The 21,246-nt window shown below is 44.1% G+C and overlaps 1 protein-coding gene across 1 annotated transcript; it reads right to left on the bottom strand.

The window, feature by feature from the left end:
* Positions 1-5,730: 5,730 nt before the first annotated feature.
* LOC133005432 (EMILIN-3) lies at positions 5,731-20,974 on the bottom strand. The gene is made up of 6 exons (XM_061075104.1): positions 20,610-20,974; positions 10,848-10,970; positions 9,645-9,967; positions 9,129-9,475; positions 8,659-9,009; positions 5,731-7,614 (listed from the first exon to the last, which is right to left on the bottom strand). The coding sequence occupies exons 1-6, from the start codon at positions 20,792-20,794 to the stop codon at positions 6,469-6,471; spliced, it is 2,475 nt and encodes an 824-aa protein (XP_060931087.1). The 5' UTR covers positions 20,795-20,974; the 3' UTR covers positions 5,731-6,468.
* Positions 20,975-21,246: the final 272 nt, after the last annotated feature.

Here is a 21,246-nt window from a genome sequence, read left to right as displayed (position 1 = left end):
CATATAACAGCTTCTGCACTTCCCAAGTGTGTATGCTTGTACACACGCATGCCTCCTGTGAAGAAATATTTAGTTTTCCCCTCTTTGCTTTGGCTTCTACCTCCTCCAAGGCCTAACAGTCCCCTTCAATTCAATCCAGCTGCACCATGTTCTACACACTTATTGATATCAGTCCTCTAAATAGGCCTGATTTCTTCTTTTTCATGAAGATCCATCAATCTTTTTTTTTTGCAAAATCTAGAAATAGGGGGACAATTGGGTAATCGCTGAGGGTCTCCAAGAGATTTTTCTGCAAACATTTTAAATATCTCTCTCTTATTAGGGCCCGAGCACTGACAGGAACTGACAGACTGTGAGTCCCTATTGAAATTGTAAGGATTATTTTCATAGGTCCGATCCTCTGTGGACATGTCTGGCTCAGCAGCGACTGAAGCGCCGCTTGCTGGCTGCACCCCGCACCCAGGGCTGGAGGTCAAACCCCTGGACCCAGACCTCAAGGGTTACACAGGCAAAATATACAATAAGTAAAACCAGCGGAGATTCTAGGATCTACTGGGGCCCCACAAAAAAAAGTCCCAAGGGGGGGCCCCTCAAAACTGTTTATCAACATGTTATAAATAATCCTAAAGAAGCAGAATAAAGGAGGTAAAATCATTAAAAGAGATGTTTTTAAAATGTTTTAAAGCAGCTTTATTCTATTCCTAATGCACCCGAATTCCACCCTAGCTTTTAACAATACTATGGTAGGCTACACATTATGGTACATTAGTTCTAAAATAAAATAAAATAAAATTAATCCTGCGCAGAAGCGACCTGCGCACCTCCTGCGCAGACGCGTTATTTTATTTTATTTCAAATGCAATTGAAAGCAAAGGATGTTAAAAACATTCAGATTTAGGGAATAATGCAGACTAAATAAATCCATGATAGAAACAACATCAATAAAATAAATTTAAGATACAAAATACATTTAAATTTTGTTTATAAATAATGCTTATTAGGTGGATTTCAAATTGTACGTTTTAAAATAATCTATATTTTCAGCTCCTCTCTGATTCTTGGGAAGTAGTTTCACCAAATGTTTTGATTCTGCTAAAAACAGCTGAAAGGAGAAAACCCTGTTTAACTAAGTATAAACTTTCCCTCTGAAATATGAAATACCATAAAATATGAATATCTAAGTGAAGCACAAGTATTAGTTACTTCTGAGTATTTCAGCGACAGTAAGAAAAAGGTCAACAATCATGTGAAGTACACATATTAATAAGGTAAAACAGAGGAAAAGTATAATTTCAAACATTTTCATGAGATATAATGTTTAAAACAAAATACATCTGACAAAAAGGAGACGTTATTGTCATTACAGCACATTAGAGGATGTGTAACAGAGCAAGATGGGAAAGTTAATGTGACTCAGGGAAACATAACCATAAAAACAATAACCATTAAAGAAACATTTTTCATCTGGAAACTCGCTGCAGCATTTTTAGATTTTTGCTCACGATTGTAATTGTCTCTGCTGTGGTGCAGAAAAATATATACTTTTGTATTACCACATGAATTCTTAGATTCCTTCGAAAAGATCTAAGTGAGGAAAATGTATTGAATTTCCTTGGTCCGAGGGCTGAATTCCTGTGTGAGAAACCCGTGACGTTTTGCAGTGTGAGCAGGGATATAGACGGCATCACATCCCCTCTTAACATGCTCTCACCCAAACAGAGGATTATTGTGTGTGTTTGTGTGTCGGACAGCATGGCCGAGGCTCTTGTGATCCACAGCTGATAATAAAATCCCCACATCTCTGTTACAGTTTCCTCAATGTTGGTATTCTTCTTTGTGGTGCCACTCTCTTCTTGACTGCTGACTGTCTGTGTGTGTGTTTGTGTGTGTCCATCCGCATCCCGAGACAGAGGTGATGTGTGTTGGAACCGTCCAGCCCGTCGTCCACTGAACAGAAAGAGATGCTTTGACCAGAGATTGAATCAGAGCAGCCACAGGCCTGTGGCATTTAGCACATTTACTGTGCATCTCTGTGAGTTGGTGTCAGCTGATAATTGAATTATGCTCTCAGAATAAAACATTTTTAAATGCTAAGTGTCAGGCATGAGATATGCACATGGGAGTTTAAATATATTCCACACAATTTCTGCACCGTTTCCCACAGTTGTTTTTCGCAGCAAAACGTAAGCAATAAGGTGCAATGGCAGTAATTCATATGATGGAGTGTATTTAGAAACGTGCAAATGTGTGTGTGTGTGTGTGTGTGTGTGTGTGTGTGTGTGTGTGTGTGTGTGTTAGAGGGTGTATTAGAGTGTGTGTGTTAGAGTGTGTGTGTTAGAGTGTGTGAGAGAGCGAGAGAGAGAGTTCTTGGCAGAGGAACAGAGCCTGGCTGGAGTAGCCACATCTTAATGGAGTCTGGGAAACACTAGGCTTTGGTATTCTATAGCACCAGTGTCACTTAGCTGACAGACACACACAGTGGGCAGCTCTTAAGATCTCAAGAGCTGTCTTGGTATGTGTATACAACACATGCTAGGCTACACACACACACACACACACACACACACACACACACACACACACACACACACACACACACACACATCCGTTATTAATTCATCCACATGCACGCCCATGAGTAATGTGCCACTCAAAGGCTTTGATGTCATCTGTGGCGCCTTTGCCTTTGTATACGGCTTGTGTGTCTGTTTCAGAGCGATTCTCCCCTCAGAGGGTCCTCAACTGGAATCTGCATCAGGAAATAGCTGAAGAGTCTTTCAGTGGTGCAGAATGGTGTCACACTCTTCATCCATGCCACACTTCTTCTGTGCGGCTGCACTTTTTGTGTGAACGCCGCCCTGTGTGAGTGTGTGAGTGTGTGTGTGAGTGTGTGTGTGAGTGTGCGTGCCTCCTCTAAACACAGAGAGACATGGCCTTTAGCTTTCCAGCATAGCTTAGTGCCTTCTATATAAAACAGTATATGTGCTGACATCATGCATTCAAGGGGCCCTGCACTCATTTCTTGTTAAATCAGATGTTTGAGTGGAAGAGAACAACAGTGCCTTATGGGATATTGCGTGTGCATGTGCGTGTGTGCGTGCGTGTGTGTACGCATGACCATGTGCTGTCAAAAAAACACGAGACCCTGGAGTAGAGCAACGCAGCGGTCCTGTGTGCATGTCACATGAATTTGTAACAGGGCTATCTATGGATTACATAACCGCTCATCTTGCTCTCAGGTTTAAGCGTTTTCCTGCATTTCAACAACCTGTCCCTCCACCCTCCTCCCCCCATGATGGTATTTTATCTGGTCATATGTGCAGTGGTTGTCCTTCCTCTCCTGATCACTAACAGGCCTGTCCTTTGTACGGCTGCTGCTTCCAAAGAAGGCCCGGTCTCCAGGCTCCGGGCCCTTTCAATGTACATTAACGCTGTTTGGCCGGGTTGTAGAGTTCTGTGTGTGCTGCGTATATGAGCCGGCGTGTTTTCTGTTGTGACTCCTGCCTGCTCTCACGTCAGGACTCAGGGACTCAGGGACACGGCCGATGGACGGGGAGGTTGTAAACACATCTGCTGTGTCTCTCTGTGTCACTGACTGTCCATCCTTTGCTCTCCTGCTTGCCCGGCTCCTTGTCACATCCCCGTCTATCAGCCGGAGCTTTCCTATCCAGCGAGCCAGGCTCATCTTAGCAGCTCGCCGCCATCCCACACTGACTGTCACATCCATTCTCATCTACTGTCTCATCTCTGGGTTTTTCCTCTGACACCTTCATACTATAGTACACATTTGTATATATACTTATTTCTCATTACATTTCTCATCATTCCAACCAGATGCCGCCTGATCCATATGTGCCTTCATCTGTGACCTCCACCCTCTCTATCCGCTCCGGGTTTCCCCTCTCCACTGGGTATATTTATATGTAGCCTCTGGTTTTCATTACGCTACCATTGCTTCATCCCGTTCTGGTTATCCAGAGATGTTGTCTATATAAAACTATGTGCTGATGCTGTACAGAGAGACCTGCTGACGCTGCGTCAGCGGTGCAAGGTCAACTTGTTTTTTTTCAGTTCGTTTCACCCGGCTTCATTCATTATCACCGAGTCTCACCAAACCTCTGACTCCACAAACACTTTCACCGAATGACCCGTTGATCATCTGACCGGGGTCACATGACCACAGTCTTGTGAGCCGCGGTGGTTTATTTTGCGACTTTTGTGACGTGCTGTTTCAATTACATTCTTATCAAATGAGCACAGCTTCCTTTCAGTTTGAGTAGTTTAGTGAAGTCAGGGGTTTTGAACAATAGTGAGTGCCTCTAGAGAAAAAAAAGAAAAAAACCTGCTGGCTCTGTGCAGTCACACCTCACATTCCTGGAGCCAATGTGCTGCGCAGTATATAATATATGATTACATTTCTGGTCCCCATTACAGGCTGACAGCCATTTAATCAGTGGTAGATGTTGCTGTCTTCAACCATGTGCTGATATTCTGTGAATCCTGCAGCACAGAGCAGCCCGACTACAGGCGCAGTCATTATTCAAAGTCTGTTCTCTCTCCTGGTTCTGTGATATTGATTTTGAGAGAAACAGTGGTTCACTTTTTCGGTTGAAACTGTCGTCATGTAAATGCCACCATGGGAACTTTGGTTGTAGTTTTTGACCGTCAACTTCTTGCTGTCAAAGGCTCGACAAGTTTACATCCTTCAAAAACTCAACCGGAGAACTTCTTCTTGGTCTTTTTTCTTGTCTTTAAAACAGCACCATAGCCTAATAACGTTTCAAAGATCCATTTAAAAAGAAGACTAGAGAGGAAACATGGGGATAAAGGAAATTGTGGACATCTGACGTCTTTGATCACTGCCTCTATAGGATGTTGATATACTCTACCTGTACACATAATAGTGGCTCTGGTATTTGACCCAATTCTGTAATCCTTCAGATTATATTTGTAACAAGGGGGCCCCTCAGAGAGCACATACCAAGGTCCAACAGTCACTGTATAAAACCACATTTAAAATTCACCAGATCTGGATTTTCATTTGGATCCTGGATCTTGTACGGAAATTTAAGTTGTTCCTCCTGCAAGTTTCAGGGTAGTCTTTCGAGTGATTTATGAAAAACCTGCTAACTAACGGAGACCAGGGCCGGGTCTAGACAGGCATGTATGAGGGGGCAGCCACAAATCTTGAGGGGGCATTGTGCTTTATTATATTATTATTATTATAAATTGGGATTTAGTTTGAGGGGGCACAACATTTATTTGAGGGGGCCAGGCCCCCTCTTGCCCCTGCCTAGACCCGGCCCTGACGGAGACACTGACAAACAAACAAACACAGATGACAACATATCAACATCCTGCTTGGCTCTTCTCAGTTCATTATTGATGATGGTGTTGGTAATTGTATTTTGAGTTATTTTGAGTGGTTATTATTTTATTCATTTCAAATTTATCTCAATATTTGATAACCGATTGACCATATGTACATTGTTTTTGTTTTGTGATTAACATTTTCTTTCTTTTTCTATTTATTGTTTTTGTTGGCACCCACATAAAAAGAACCCACAAAGAAATGTGCGATTGCTGATAAACAATAATAACTCTCTCCACAATAAACTCCACATTTACTGACAGTCAGTTATTTACAGCGATAAATAAAGTTGTACTGAATTAAACAGAACATAATCCACAACCCATATAACATTTGGAAAAATACATATTAAGCCGTCATTCTACACACAGCCCTCGAGGGGTTTTAGATTTTATTCATTTTCCATCTACCATGCCATGTAACGTTTCGTCACAGTCCCCCAATGGTGAATTATGGAACTTCTCTGAAACCTGGAGAAATGTGGCAGGAAACAAAACTGTCAAAACAGAAACACATATACCATTTTTATACCATGTGTAAAAGTGGAGTTTACAAAAAAAAACTAAATAGCACCAAGTTGATACAGTATTCTTGAAAAAGGGCCAGACAAGAGTCCGCACAGAGGATGTTGGATGTGCTGGTCAGCAGAAACCCGTAGCAGCGTATCAGTCCCATATCATTCACTTTGTTCTGCTATTAATTCTGTTATACAAACAGTTTACATCAAATCAATGCAGTCACTTCATATAAGTTAAGAAAAAAGGTAAAATATGAAAACGAAACAATCATGATCTGAAAAAACCAAATGCCCTATTGAATAAAATCTCAAGGGACAATATTGCCCAGCTATACAACCATATGTGTGTCTTTGTAATTCTGCGTCTGCTCCTCCTCACTTCGCTAAACTAAATACCCAGGACATCTGGAGGCACTGGGCTGGGGGTGCTTATGGGAAATCTCTTTCACCGGTTCAGTTCATTTGCAGCTGCGCAGATGGGATTTGAAAACGACAAGAGAGAATCAGCCTAACGAGAAGCACACATTAAGTCTCCTTGTAAAAAAAAAAAAAATAATAATAATAATCTGTAGCTCAGATGCTACTGGTCTTCTTTTTGGTTTGCCGCCTCCTTGGCCACGCAGTCTTTGACCTCTCCCTTCAGCTCTGCTAGCTGTTCTGAGTGGACGGCCAGGGTCCCATTGACCTCGGCCAGGTACGAGTCCGAGTGTCTCTCCAGCTCCGCCCGGATCCTCTCCAGCTGCTCCGCCAGTTCTCCCATGCTGCTGCACTGGCCCTCCACATGGCTCACCCTGCTGTCAAAGTCCTTCACCTCTCTCTGCACTTCTATCGCCGTGCTCCTGCAGCCCTGCAGCTCCCCGGACAGCCTTCTCTTCAAGGTCACCAGTTCTCCCTTCAGCTGGGCCAGTCGCCTCTCCCCGGCCCCGAGGATGGAGGCCTGGTGGCCCACAAGTTTGGTGATCCCCTGGACCTGGTTGATTATCTGGTGCTCTCTCTGATCCCAGCTAGAGTTGGCGTGGCCCACTTCACTTGAAATGAAGCTAATAGAGTCCTTCAGGCCCTTCAGCGTGCGGTTCACCGAGTTGATGTTGACCTTCAGCAGGGTGATCTCGCCCTGGACCATGCCCTCTGCGTCCTCCTGTGCAATCCTGAAGAGCAGGTTCTGAATGGTGTTGTTCAGGCGGTTCAGCTGGGTGGATTGGGAGTCCAGGCGGTCTGTCATCTTTTTCTCCATCCCCTCACAATCCTCTTCCACCTCGGTGATGCTGACACCTCCTGCTGGTGGGGTGGAGGGCGAGCAGGAGGAGGTGCAGAGGAGCTCCAGGTCTATCAGCTGCTTCTGAATGCCGTCCAGGTCTCCCTCCACTCTCCTCCTCACAGACTCGATCTCCGTCTCCAGCGCTGGGACCACCTGGCCCTCCAGGAGAGCAGGGGCTGTGGCATTGCTCAGCTCCTCCACGGCCACGAACACCCTCTCCTCCAGGGTCTTCAGCTTATCCTCCAGCATGGTCTTGAAGCCATCCAGACCACCTGGGAGCCCCCCAGCTCCATCCAGTCCACCGTCTGTGGCGTTCAGACGACCCTCGATGTCCAGCAGGTGCGTCTCGATCAGCGTCTCCACGTGGATGCTCTGGTCGGTGAGGGCAGTCTGGAGCAGACGCTGAGACTCAGTCAGACCTTTCACTGACTCCTCCAAGAGCAGCACACGCTTTGATAAACTGTTTACCTGCAAACATGAACACAGTGTTGGTTCATTGGTAAACTAATAAAAAGTCAGACATGATCACAGTGTAGTGATAAAATGCCCCTTGACTAGCACTGTCTGAAATGTAGGCCTTCATGTCAATGTACTTGGAGATGTTCTTATTGACTCTCTGGTTAAGATCAACATCATGCTCTTGTTTGTGAAGTAACAAAACTATAGAGACAAAACCAGGAGCAATACTAACATGGGACATGATATATTTAAAAGACAATTCAAAACTGTCCATTTTTAATCTGGATTTAACTTGAATTATATTTATTTTAATTGTATTATTTATTTATACATCGTGGAATGTTTAACAGGAAAATATTAAGTTCTCTTTTTTCTTTTCTTCTTTGTGCCCCATCCGTCTTTCAGCATTGTTTTCCCTTCAATACTTTTTCATGCCTAATATACACCTCTGTTTCTTTAGTGTTTCTTTCTTTAGTATTATAATATATATCTTCATTTATAAGTGTTCTTTCTTTGAGTCTTTTATGTAAACTTTTCTTATAAATGTGTCTGTTTGGATCTGACATGCTGTGTTTTTACTAAACCATTTATAGCAGATTTTGCACATGTAAGCAAAGACACATTTCTGCCCTGACAAAGAGGGACAATAGTAGTGATTTTTTGTAGTTCATATTTCTTAAGTATTTTTTTTAATTTTATGTTTATCATTTTATCTTTCTTTATTTACCTGCCTTCGGTGTTTCCTCTTTGCAAATGTATGAGGCTTCACTTCCTGTTATTATTTCTTTGCTGTATGGGCTGGGTGTTTTTTTTATTAGAGTTTTTATTGCTTTCATTCTGTAAAGCACTCGTTTCATTGTTTGTGTAAGGAGTGCAGTACAAATAAAGTCTGACTGATTAAATATAAAGACTAGAAACAGGGTAAACAGTTCTCCTGCGTCTACATTTAAACAACTCCATTAAAAACCCATCAGGTATGTCAGTGCTGTTCACTAGACATATGGGATGTTTCTACTTCATTTTGGTCAAATCATAATACCATCCACATCCTACCTGTCCACAGCAGCTCTCCGTCAGAGTTAGACCCTGGATCTGAGTCTGCAAGGAGCCCAACTCCTCCCTGATCCCCGTCTCTCTTCCGTCCAGAGTCTGCTGCATCTGCTCCTGGCCGTCCATGTGCTCCAGGTGGCACTGCTCCTGCACCTCCCCGATCTTCTTGTTGCAGTGGTTCTCCAGACCGCTCAGACGACTCTCGAAGCCGTCCAGGATCTCAGCCCGCACGCCAGCCATCTTGGTGTCCACGATCTCGTCAAGGTAAGCGTTGGAGCCAGGGCCTGGGATGGGATTGCCTCTCGCCCCGTCCAGCAGCCTCTTCAGCTGGCCATCATGTCCCAGGACCATCCCCTAATGACCCAGACCAGAGGGAAAGAAGCATTTAATTAAGGAAGGGGAGAGAAGACTGATTCAATCAAGCTGGACGGACACATTCACTTGATCTAGGCCTCATCATATTGTCACAGTACCTGGATCTCCTCTAAGATGTGAGCCTTGGCCCGCAGCTCGTCGCTCACTTCTGTCACTCTCCCTGCCAAGTCTCCAACTCCAGGGAAGCCTTCTCCTCCCTCCAGTCCATCAGGAGTCCCATCGGGGATCACCCCAAATCCCACGGTGGAGCCAGGCAGGCGGGGACCGCTGGGCAGCAGAGACACCAGGATCTTGTTGGTATCTTCTCGGAGGGACGTGCGCAGCCGGTCCTCGAGGCCGGCCACCACCCCGTTGAGCGTGTCCAGACCCTGGGTGAGGCGCCGCATGTCCTCCTCCATACGGTCCAAGCGTTCACCAGTCACACCAGAAATCCCAAATCTGTTTCCTTTATTTCCAGAAATGAAAAATAGGAGAAAAGAGGATTTATTTTTGCTCCTGCTTAGTTTCTAATTCTGTACATGCTCGCTCAGATAAGCACAAAGATGCATTGCACACAGACAACAGTTGTGTTAGTTTAAACCCTAGGGCTTAACAATAAATCAGTCTGTTCTTACCATAGTTTGGTGTTCCGCCTCCACCAGGCAGCTGTCCTGTTGGTATTGGTCTGTGGTCAGGCACACTGGGAAAAGGTTTGCCTGGCTCCAACTGGCCTCCTCCAGGCCTCTTGTCCACAGGAGGTCTCGGCCCGTGAGGGAAGCCTTTCACCCCTGGACGATGGGGCAAACCAGCACCCCTGAAAGGTGGTATCATGGCGTCGGGCGATGACGTGGGTCCATCATAGCACTGCTCTCCAGAGTACCCGGGGCAGCACCTCCACTCCAGCTCTGTCACTGACTTAAAACCCACCTTGTACTTTGGCTTGTAGAAAGTCCTGTACCTGAGGGAAACAGGAGAAAAGACGTGTTTAACTGTCAGAGGTTTAGATTTTATAACAACTGTCACATCAGGGTCTGTCCGATGAGCTCCATTTGTTCTTGTTAATTAAGCTGACAGCGCCAGGACCGAGGACGGAGAGATGAGAGGGGCTGGGCAGATATAAAGGGATTTTTTCTCTATGGGATTAAACACAGATTAGAGGGAGATTAGGAGATTAAATATACTGTAGTGTGAATGATGTGGCATCAGAGGATTGAACCAGGGTCAACACCACACTTCAGTGTTATCTCCTATAAACTGGATTTCAATTGTGAACGTACACACACGCACGTACACACACACACAGGGAGGAAAAAGGTCTTCTCTTTTGATTTCCCCTGTGTGGGCGCTTTTGACATTAAAACGATTTATGAAACCACACACTGTTAAAGTAAAGTATATACATTTAAAGTGTGGTTTCAGACCACATTTTTTATGATTTATTTGGAATTCATTATTTGGAATATTTTCATTGTTTGGCATGAACAACAAGAATATGACCATATCTACATCATTACAATAAATACATTTGCCAGAGTCTTTACATTTTTTTAAAGTGTTGAAAGATAATTTATGCTCGTATATATATGTATATAAATATTATTTGCATTGTCCTTGTAGCAGAGGGCCTGCACATCATTCTTCGAACAGCTCACCATATGAACACTAGAGGGCAGCATTTGCATAGAGTATGCTCTTCAATGTCACAGTTTTCTGAATGTAAGTTGATGAATATGCATTTAAATCCTCAGAGTCAAACTTGTTGCACTTCAGACTGAATTGTAAAAAGGTTTGTTCCAGATTATGTTGTTTTGTTAAGATGAAAAGAAAAAAAGACTTACACAACAACAGGACACTTCTGACCCCAGATGCACTTGGTGGTGTACTCGGCCTTCACGTAGGTGGACACTCCATCCTGCATGGTGCATGTGATGTTCTTATGGACCACGTAGGCACAGTGGTTTCTGTAGGGACAGTAGAGGTATATTGGAGGTAAATCAATTAGATTTTATCTATGTTCTGATATGAAAACACCACAGTCCCCATCTAATTTATCACAGGTGTGTTTACTGAATATCAGTCAAACTCAGTGGATTCAATTAGATTGCATTTGCACGTCACAAAGATATATATAGATAGATAAATAGATGGACAGACCGAGAGATAGATAGATAGATAGATAGATAGATAGATAGATAGATAGATAGATAGATAGATAGATAGATAGATAGATAGATAGATAGATAGATAGATAGATAGATAGATAGATAGATAGATAGATAGATAGATAGATAGATAGATAGATAGATAGATAGATAGATAGATAGATAGACAGATGTATAGATAGACGGATGTGTAGATAGATAGATAGATGGGACCAAAGTAACAAGTCAATGTACACATCAATGAAATATTTCTCCAAGATGGTTTCTGTCAATTTAGGTCGACCTATCACTCTGATGAAACTCGTTGTCCATCTTTATTTACAGTCTATGAGTTTCACAGAGGAGCTTTTTGTTACATATGGTTAAATAAAACTTTTGTTTTTGTTTTTATCCTAAAAACTTGACCAAGGAAAACAGATGATGTTTGCTGGGAACTTTTCATCAGTCTTTTGTTTTCTTTTATTTAAAAGTGGTAACTCAGCAGCAAGACACCTTCCTGAGACTGTTTTCACATGTGTCCAGAATCCAGCACATAATAACTTCTCTGTAACTACTTTGAACAGTTGTTGCATCATGGCGGAGCCGGACCCTTTCTCAGCTCTCGATCCACTGCCAGTGCAGCTATAGCAACTGCTTAATGTTCCCCTGGCCCCTGCGCAACACAGGAAACCATGATCTGGGCTCTTTGGGCTCACATGTGAAGCATTTCTTACGTTCAGCAGGGAGCATTTAGCAACACATGCAGTACTTTATGTTACTCCACAGCTGTTTCGGGACAAATACAAGTGTTTGGAGGAGCAGGGAGGGACACGGGAGCTGAGCAGGGACTGCATGCCAAGTTAACAGGTTCAGAGGGATAACAAACAGCACAGCCTGTTGAAGTCGGTGAGAAACCACTGCTGCTGCTTTCTGCAAACCGCTGACTGCGTCTGTGTCACCGCTCGGCCTGTGTTGACATATGTTAATGGCTGGGGAGGGAAAAGGGCAAGGAGTCAGAATGACAGAGCTCCTTTCATACTCGCCTGACAACATGCTGCCAGGTCATGCGTTGTGAAGGAAGTGGCGGTTAAGACCTGAACTGATGTGGTGAGATGGGAGCACTTTAAAATGGCACGGGCAATTTACTGGCCGCTGCAAATGTGTGAACAAAAAAACATGTGGCTGGAAAACATTCATTTAATGCTTCATGTGGTTTATAAGTGTATAAAAACACTTAAAGAGAATACAAACAAACAAATATGGCTGCATCCGCATTTCTGCCATATTTCCCTACCATTAAAAAAACTCCTTACAACTCCTAATTATTTGTTTTTCAGCCTTTAGGCACTAAAATAAATGACATGTTAAACAAATATATTTGTTCAAGATCACGTTCATGTGTTAGAGTGGAGATTGATGTTCCCAGATTTAAGAAAAAGTGATTTGTCCAGGTGCGTTTCAAGGTACTTTGGGGGCCCCGGGCAAAAGGGACCCAAGGGAGAACAAAACCAAAATCATAATGTGCACATATATAAGAAATTGTAAAGCAGTAAAGCTACAGGGCAATTCCCCTCCACCACATCATACACACGCATTTTTGAAAAATGAAAATTAGACGCTGTTAAATTTTGAAGCGTTTGGCAAAAAGCAAAAGGCATGAGGCCTCGTTAGGGGGTTTCCAGTGATGGTGCCGGTGCAGGCTCCTTTACAGAGCCCATCACAGAATTTAAGGGGTTCTCACTAAACTGTCGTTTGCAGTGAACTGATGTAATCAGTCTTTCACAGGGGCGCCTGGCAACTGGCGGCATTGCCAACCAGAAACTCTCAGCACTTCAGTGCTTTAAGTGTTATGTTATAAAATCGAAATTGTTTTTAGTGGTTCTCTCCTCATAAAGACAGATTTATTGAGAGAAATCAGGAGCTTTATGATTTGTTTTTGTGTATGTGAGAGTTGAGGAAAGGCTTCTATAGACAGACTAGGATTTGTGACAGCTGATCGAGAGCAGACTCGGTGATTATGCTTGTGAATACAGCGCAGGAGGTGTGTGATCCTTCTCACGCACAGAGCCGTCAGTGACCATGTTCACTCATTTGTTTGTCAAGTGAACATCTGGGGGGAGCCAATGACCCCAACACTCATAAGAGCAAAAAAAGGTGCAGGAACCACCTTTTCTTCTGTTTATAGGTCTCTGTTTCTGCTCCCCTCCCCGTCTGCGCTCGGCTGTTTTCACAAATCTGTCAATGTCATTTGGGATTGTGAGTCTTACAGACAGCGGGGCTCTGGCGTTGCGAGAATCAAAGCTGAGCGCTGAGATAAATCCTGTCCCTCTGCGCCGCGGTGTCGGCGAGAGCAGCAGCAGGTCACCTCCGCGGCTGCGTAAAAACAGATTTTTACAAGACCAATGTTGAGTTTCAGCTCAAGAGATATGGATATCGTGTGTTAGCTGTGCAGATATACACATGAGCATACCACGCATTCAACGCGAAGCTCAAGGCCCTTTTATTTTACCTCCACGGAGGCCACACAGCTCTGCAGGATGAGGATTTCACAAGTTTTATCGGCAAGTGGACATATGTTAGAGTTTGCTATTGTCTCAAGCAGGACCAGCTGCAGCAGGGTAGGTGAGAACTTTGTTTAAGCTGCTCGTGTGGGAGGATCCCCAGACTGGACACGTGCAAGACTGAGAAGCATTAATCCAGTATGATGTGAGATATGAAGAATATGGAGAGGAGAGAGGGAAGCATTATGCATTATTAATACTTTATGATGTTTGTTTTATCACTCGTTGGTGACAGAGGGGAGATGTTGGCCACGTGGAATATCGCGGCCACTTATGAGAAAACTCTAACTGTGCCTGTGGGACAAAGCAAAGCATCTGGTCGGAGGATCTCAGTGACCTGGAGGTGGAATAGTAATGGAGGTCAGAGGAATAGGAAGTCAATAAATCCTGAGAAAGTCTGCAGACATGCTCGCGGCTCTGCACGGCTGCACTTTGGCCCAGTTAAATTCTTATGTCTCCATGCTAACCTGTTCACAGTGAGGTGAAGTAGGTTAACTGTGGTCACCACCTCAGTTAAGAGCTCTAGCTCGCTAAAATTTGCCGAAAACCATGAAATCAGTAAAGCAGATTTGTCTGCCAAGGCTCAACAATCCAGTTATACAAACACATTTAAATTCACTGGATGCAGATTTTTATTAGGAATCGGCATCAAAATGTTCACACTCAATATGAACCCTCTAAATGTGTCCGATTTTTTGAAATCAAGATTGACACAGAACTCTCTAAAGAACAGATGCCATGTTTTGCAATATTTAAGAAAGTGGAAAAACGAAATGCCTGAATCTGCCCCCTGATGTTGATCAACACCAAACTTGAATGGGTTCTTACCTGACCCAAACTACATCCTTTCACTTTTTTTTGTGGTAATCTATGCCGTGGTTTTTGTTTAATTCTGGTAAATAACAATCAAACATATTTACAGAGATGAAAATCTTCTTGGCGGAGGTAATTAGGTAATTTATTTAATATAAATAAAGATCAAAATAATTATTTATTCTTATTACGAAGAACAGGATAAATGAACATTTTGAACCGATGACGGCATTTGATGAGAAATAGAGGAATCGTGAAAGTTATTCATCCTGTTTGAATCGTCTTGGAGCCACAACCACGATCCTTCCAGTAGTTTGTAAAATATTTGTGGTGCAAACCAAATGCAATTCACAGAATGGCCAACTTCATCATTCCAAGATCCACACTACTGGCATCAATTTCTGCTGCTTAGTAAGCGTAATGTATTTATGAAGCACTTCTTAGATCTAATGGGCCACTCACACCACTTGAGGGTATAAGTCACATTCACACACACACATTCTCCAGCACTTCTATCCACTCCAATGTATCACACACCAGTAGGAAGCAATTTGAGGTTCAGTATTTTGCCCGAGGACACTTCCAGGTGCTGGGATCGAACCACCAATCCTTCTGTTTAGTGGGCAACCCTCTCTGCCCCCTGAGCCACAGCCACCACACAATGCTTCCTTTAATTGAACTTTACCTAATGTATGTAATGTGATTACATTTAGCTTGTCTCATTAGCAGTTTAAAACTGAACAAGGCTTTGAACTCCCATATGAACAAATCCCTGCCAGAGTCTCATGTAGTCTTTCTTAAAGCTACCATGTTCTAAATGCTCCTGATGATGTTTCACATTTTCTTTTGTGAGTTATAAGAAAGTTAGAAGCTCTATCACACCAAAACCAGAAAGAAAACACCCAAGATCCGAGAAACAATGTGTCAATAGTTCATCCACACCCTCAGTGAACCTCCCAACCCCAACTGACCCGCCGCCAATTCTTAAACTCTCTCGTGCACCTTCCACCATCACCTGACCTCACCCCCCCCCCCCCCCCCCTATAATGAAAATCAAAACAGCCTTCACCTCCTTTCAGGAAAGTCACACTTACTACTTCTTTTGCCTCTCTCTCTCCTAACACCACCACCCCCCCGGAGCCCTTCACACCAAAATATTGTCTTTTTTCTGTCACCGGGCCGTGTCATTTTTTTGACTGCCATGTCTGGGCCCACTGTAAATATTTCCAGTATAATATTACAGTTTCTAAATCGCTTCCCGGCCTCCCAGGGGGGAAGAGGAATTCCCATCTCAGATTCTCACGTGGAGCTTTTTCTGCAAATATTATTGCTGCTCGACCTCCACCCTCTGCTGGGACCAAAACAATTCACCTTTCCATGCTCTGCTTTTTTCATAACCTTCCTCGAAAGCGGCAGGTAATCTCTGTTTAATTATCTAAGCATACCAGTCCTGCTCTTGCCTTGGCTTCCAATATTCTCTTTTTTCCTTCCACCTTTTTATTTTTCCACCGAGCCTCTCGTGTTGCCTGATCGCTCCACAGACGTCCTCCTGCCACTTCTCCAACCGTCGCCTCGCTTGTTTTGACACTGCGGCACTAGAGGGGGGGGGGGTCGCCTTCCTCCCTGCTAACCACACACTCACCTGCAGGGTCTCTGACTGTTTGAACTCAAGCCACTGCTGTTGCCTCTGATAGATTTACGGCTGCGGTGGACCTGATCTCTGGGCTAACAACTCCCCCTCCAGGGCCCATCTCTTTCCATATATGCTTTTAATGAGTCCTATTTCTGGCTAACTGGCCGGACTTAAGGGCCCCATGGTGCAGAGGTGATTGACGTAGCTCTTGTGGCTGCTGATTAGGGTTAAAGGAAAGATGTGTTGCTCAGATTCAAGCCAGCCATGATTGCTATAGCTTAAAGGCAGCGCATTACTTTGACATGTGCTTAAAGTTTGGCGATTGGTCTCTAATCCCTACAGCAATGCACTCATGTGTTATAGACACTTCATTATTCATTCTGACGAAGTTCACATTCATCGACATTGAAATAAGACCAACACAAGATCTAGATTTATTGGTCGTTGCTGCTTCATTCTCCATGAAGTTTCGCCGTCTCGTATTTTTCTCTTGGAACAAAATAAGCAGCTCAAACACCGGTAGTGAAAAAACACACCAATGACTTATCCTCAGGCATTTCCCAAAGCACATAATCTTCTTTAGCGAGAATAGTTCTCTGTGTTTTTTTTGAAAGAAAGGGTTTTGAAATAGATTTGTCAGAGTTGTGGGTGAAACCAAAAGCAATAACACATAACAACCGGTAGCAATGTGTGGTGATGCTTTATTGAGGTGCTGTAGCTGCCGAGCAAAACAATGTAGCTCTCGTGAAAACTCTAACAGGAGTCACTGGAAAATACTAGAGTGCTGTTTAGAAAAGAAAGACAGCCAGACCAGGCAAGTTGGTAGAAACGAGTGCACTCAGTACAGAGCCTACCCTCAAGAAACCACATTTAAATTTGTTCAATCTGGATTTCTCCAAATCGCACACACTCTCACACACATCAGTCCCCAAAATATGCATGATTTCTTCCAATATTGAAAAAAAAAAATACGGAATCCGCCCTCCTTTTTTTTAAGATCTTCATCGAATTCTACTACGTGTTTTTTGGCTCATGCTTCCATTCATGCACCAAGTTTTGTGGAAATCTGTTCAATAATCTTGTTGAAAACCCAAACTACATATTATAATGGAGCTAAGCAGAGCACGTAACTCTGCCAAGGCCCAATAGTTCCCTTAAATTCAATCAAGCTGCACACACTTGCACACACATCAGTCCCCTTGAATATATCCTTGAATCGTTCTCTGTAAAAATCTGTAAAAATGTCAAAATACACCTTTTATTGTGAACCTGATCCACACCAAAGTTTAACTGTTTAGTTGTTTTGCGTAATCTTGCTTCCAAACAAACCAATCAACACACAATCAGAACATAACCTCCTCTGCAGAGGTAACAAAAATCTAAATAAATCCACATTAACTGCATTAACCAAAGAAAGCATCTTTGCCAGAAAAGGTCAGTGAAACCATCGTGTTACAGAAATATTTGCCGTCGGTGGGGAGCTTGGGAGTTTACTGCCCAGCCTCTGTGACCCTTGGCAGGAGACTGGCTCCATTCTTGTCCTCCGCTGGACACTCAACACAAACTTACAACGCCAACCCGTGACCTCTGACCTCTACTGACTCACTGACCTTTCTCCCCTGACCTCTGTCTCATACATCATCGCTGAGCCCACAGATATGTCTCTAATCTGATCAGGGAAGTCATGAGACATCTGCTGGGACCCTAATTGATTTAAATACTGCAGCCAATCCAAGGGTATATGGGCCTGAGATTATGTTTCACATGTTATTGTGCTAATTTTTGAGATGCAACACACACTCGCTCATTTCCTTTGCGCTGGACTCAGTTGTTTTGTGAAATCGTTGCACAGAATATTGAATTATATAATTTGCCCTTGAAGATGAAGATGTCAATAAGAGACTACAAGACGCTTCAGGAAATCTGAGCTCTCTAAGCCACCTGACGCAAAGTGTAATAAAGTCATAGGTGCAGTATTTCAACTGTGCCCTGGTACTCTAAAATGTGACAGCCTGTGAATAGAGGCTCTAGATTCTTCAACAGCAGAGAGTGGTTGTGTTGAATGAAAGGAATGACTGTGAAATCAAATCACTCGCTTTGCTGCCAAAACACAGATAATAATTCAACCTAAAGAAAGAGAAGTCTTTGGCACCTCAACAGCTGAGAATTTTAATTTTTTTTATATCCCTCACTTTCTAAACAGAGGCGAGTTTTGTCCATGTGACAGTGTGGTCAGTCAGAAACCAGAGGAGGCATTTACAAGCAGTGAAACCCTTCACAGACGCACATATAGACAAACACACACCCGGACACACTTGCACAGACACTTTCACACACACTTTGCACGTGTGTTATTTTTAAGTCTCTCTTTCCACTGACCCGTCAGGCCGACAACACCTGAGCTCATATATCTGTGGCGGTGGTCTGACACTGACAGGTCCCTGGGCCCCACTCTGTCCAAGGTGGTTCGGCAGCCCTCGTATAAACACAGGCCGGACACATGGACACAGAACGTGACCGGCCACCAGCATCAAGCAGTTACCGAACATCTGTCACTCTACTGATCGATCTACAGGTTTCAAGCGTGTCTGACGTAAATAAACCTCTTTGGTGCCACTGTGGAAAAGTTAACATGCCACTGTCATACGCTGCCAACATGCATGAGGAGCGTATGCAATGTGTATTGGACGTGGTGGACGGGGATGAGGACGAGACCTCGGGCATGAAGCATCCGAAAATCAATGTTCGGATGTCATTGGTCGATTCCCAATGACATGCAATGAATAATTTAGTTTCTCTACGTGTTATAATATAAGCTCTGTCTCAATTCGGGGGGGCCGCATCCTTCCGAGGCTGCACTTGAATACTGATTGTGTCACAGCGGTGCGACCAGACTGTTCCAATTTGGAAGCTCCTCAAGAAAAATGTGTCATTCCTCCCCCGAGCAACACAAGCGTCCTCCACCAGTTGGATCCTTCCTAGCCCAACATATCCCATGATGCATTGTGCTTCTGTGACAAAATGTTTTTCAAAGAGGTTTTGGCGGCAAGAGGCAAATCGAAAAGGTCAAAATAATTATTTTTTAAACGTAATACCCAATGGCTAATGGTACACAAGTTAAAAAAAAACACATCTTTTTAGAGTTTAATCAAATTAGGAACTTTTTTTGTCTGTCACTTTGTTGCTAGGTGAGGGTTGCAGCCCCTGAATTGATGCACAGCTATAGACTAAGTGACATGAGGCTTTCACATTGTTTAATGGTCCATTTGACAGAGCTATAGTGAGTCAAAAACAGAGTTAATCAATATGTAATAAGTAACTGCTTTCACTTTTCCCTGCGGAAAAAAGTGAAGCAGGGCTGGGAGACGGGGCTAAACAGTGCACATGATGGTATGCCTGAAATCAAGGAAAAGGGAGGATGAAAGATTGGATGAAGGCAGATGATCGAGTTAAAGGAGAAAACTGAATGTGCAGTCAGGGTCGCTGAAGATTCTCTTCCCCGAAGGTGATTGTGAACGACAGTCTCGACGGGGCTGTGCGATCAACAGTCGTCTGAGGCAGTTTGAGTGAAGCAGCAGGTCACTGGGGAGCTGTCCAAAGACATAACAGCTCTCAGGGGAAGCCAAGCAAAAGAGATGTGAGGGGAAGGGACGGAAAACCCGAGAGAGCCCCGCAGGCCAAATATCAGCCATCCAGGCAAAATATATATCCACAGGGCTCAGTTTCATCTCCCGGCTTCATGACTTTGAAATTTCATGCACATCATAGGGATTGTTATTCCACTCTGTTCGTGTAGGTTAGACTCTCCCGTCAATATCAGTCCAGTGTGTCTACACACATCGCAGACCAGTGATCCGAAACAGCAGATCCTTGGTGTTGATATTGGAAGAGTTGAGTGGAGAAAGAGAAAGTTTTCAACAGTAATCTCACTGAAAATTAAATTGAATCGACAGAGGACTAGTGTTACCACTCCCTTCTGGCTTCTCATCGAGCCCCCTCCTCACCGAGTACACACACAAACACACAGCGGCTGCCAGGGATCAATATCCTTGTCATCAACTCAGCAACCCCCCCCACCCCCCACCCCCCTTCTGCACCATTAAGACCATAATGACGGCTTTGTTTTCATAATGTCATTGTTGCTGGATGATGTTTATCCCCAGCCACAGATGGTTTTAGGTGTGAACCACAGAAAAGGGCTGATGGTGAGTAAGAGAGGAACACAGAGTCAATTCAGGGATCTGTTACCGAGCCGATGCCTTAACTGAAACCACATTTCTACAACTCGCCGGTGACATGTGTTCCTCGGGGGGGGATACAGTATATGAGGTGGGTCCGGCTCGCAAAGCACTCTAGATATTTGGCATGCACTCTAGATATTCTCCCTGAAGCACCGGGAGGGAAATCAAACGTGCACTAGCTCCTGTGACACGGCCAGATCGGACAACTTACTTGTGACGGGTCATTGGCTTGTTTGGTGAATGGTGAGGGTTGTGTCCAGCCTTGAACAGGTTGTATCTGTTTCCATAGAACGGGTTGACATGGCCTCCATAGAAGGTTCCTTTACTGTCCACCGCAGAGAGCAGCACTCCTAAGAGAAAGCACTGGGCAGCCAGTTGACACAACGCAGTCCCCATTGTTTTTCCCTAAAATGCAACTGGTGATGAGGAGAACAGGGTAAAAAGGTTCCTCAGGTTGTTGTGTTGAATCTCCCCGGCACACCTGCAGTCTTGTCTTCTTCACTGGGCCCTGGAGGTGACATGGAGCTCAGACAGCCGGAGCATCAGCAGCATCTCGCCCTGCAAACGCCTTCAGCTCGCACTCCAACCACACTCTGAGTGCACGGGGCAGAGCAGAGGGGAAAACTAAGTGAGGGCTGGAGAGGGAGGGGAGAGGAGAGGGGAGGAAGAGGGGAGGAAGAGGGGCAAGGGAAAACAACACAAAGGTGTGCAGGAGGAGGGGAAAGGAGAGCGAGGAGAGCAGGACAGAGGAGAGAAGGAGGGAGGAGAGAGTGTGCGAGCGTGCCTCTAGGAAAGTTTCAGCTCCATGTACACACACACATGCTTGAGTGAGACCTGCTGACTGGCTC

This window comes from Limanda limanda, chromosome 7 (genome assembly GCF_963576545.1).
Source record: "Limanda limanda chromosome 7, fLimLim1.1, whole genome shotgun sequence".
NCBI lineage: Eukaryota > Metazoa > Chordata > Actinopteri > Pleuronectiformes > Pleuronectidae > Limanda > Limanda limanda.
The sequence above is the reverse complement of the archived record's forward strand: the minus strand, read 5'-3'. Positions and strand labels throughout refer to the sequence as shown.

Bases quoted from the DNA above. Each gene is read 5' to 3' on its own strand.
- LOC133005432 (XM_061075104.1), bottom strand. From the start codon at position 20,794: ATGGGGACTGCGTTGTGTCAACTGGCTGCCCAGTGCTTTCTCTTAGGA. The intron at 10,971-20,609 runs GTAAGTTGTCCG...CTGTCCCTACAG, and splicing joins AAGCCAATGACCCGTCACAA to AAACCACTGTGCCTACGTGG. The intron at 9,968-10,847 runs GTAAGTCTTTTT...TGTTTCCCTCAG, and splicing joins CAGAAGTGTCCTGTTGTTGT to GTACAGGACTTTCTACAAGC.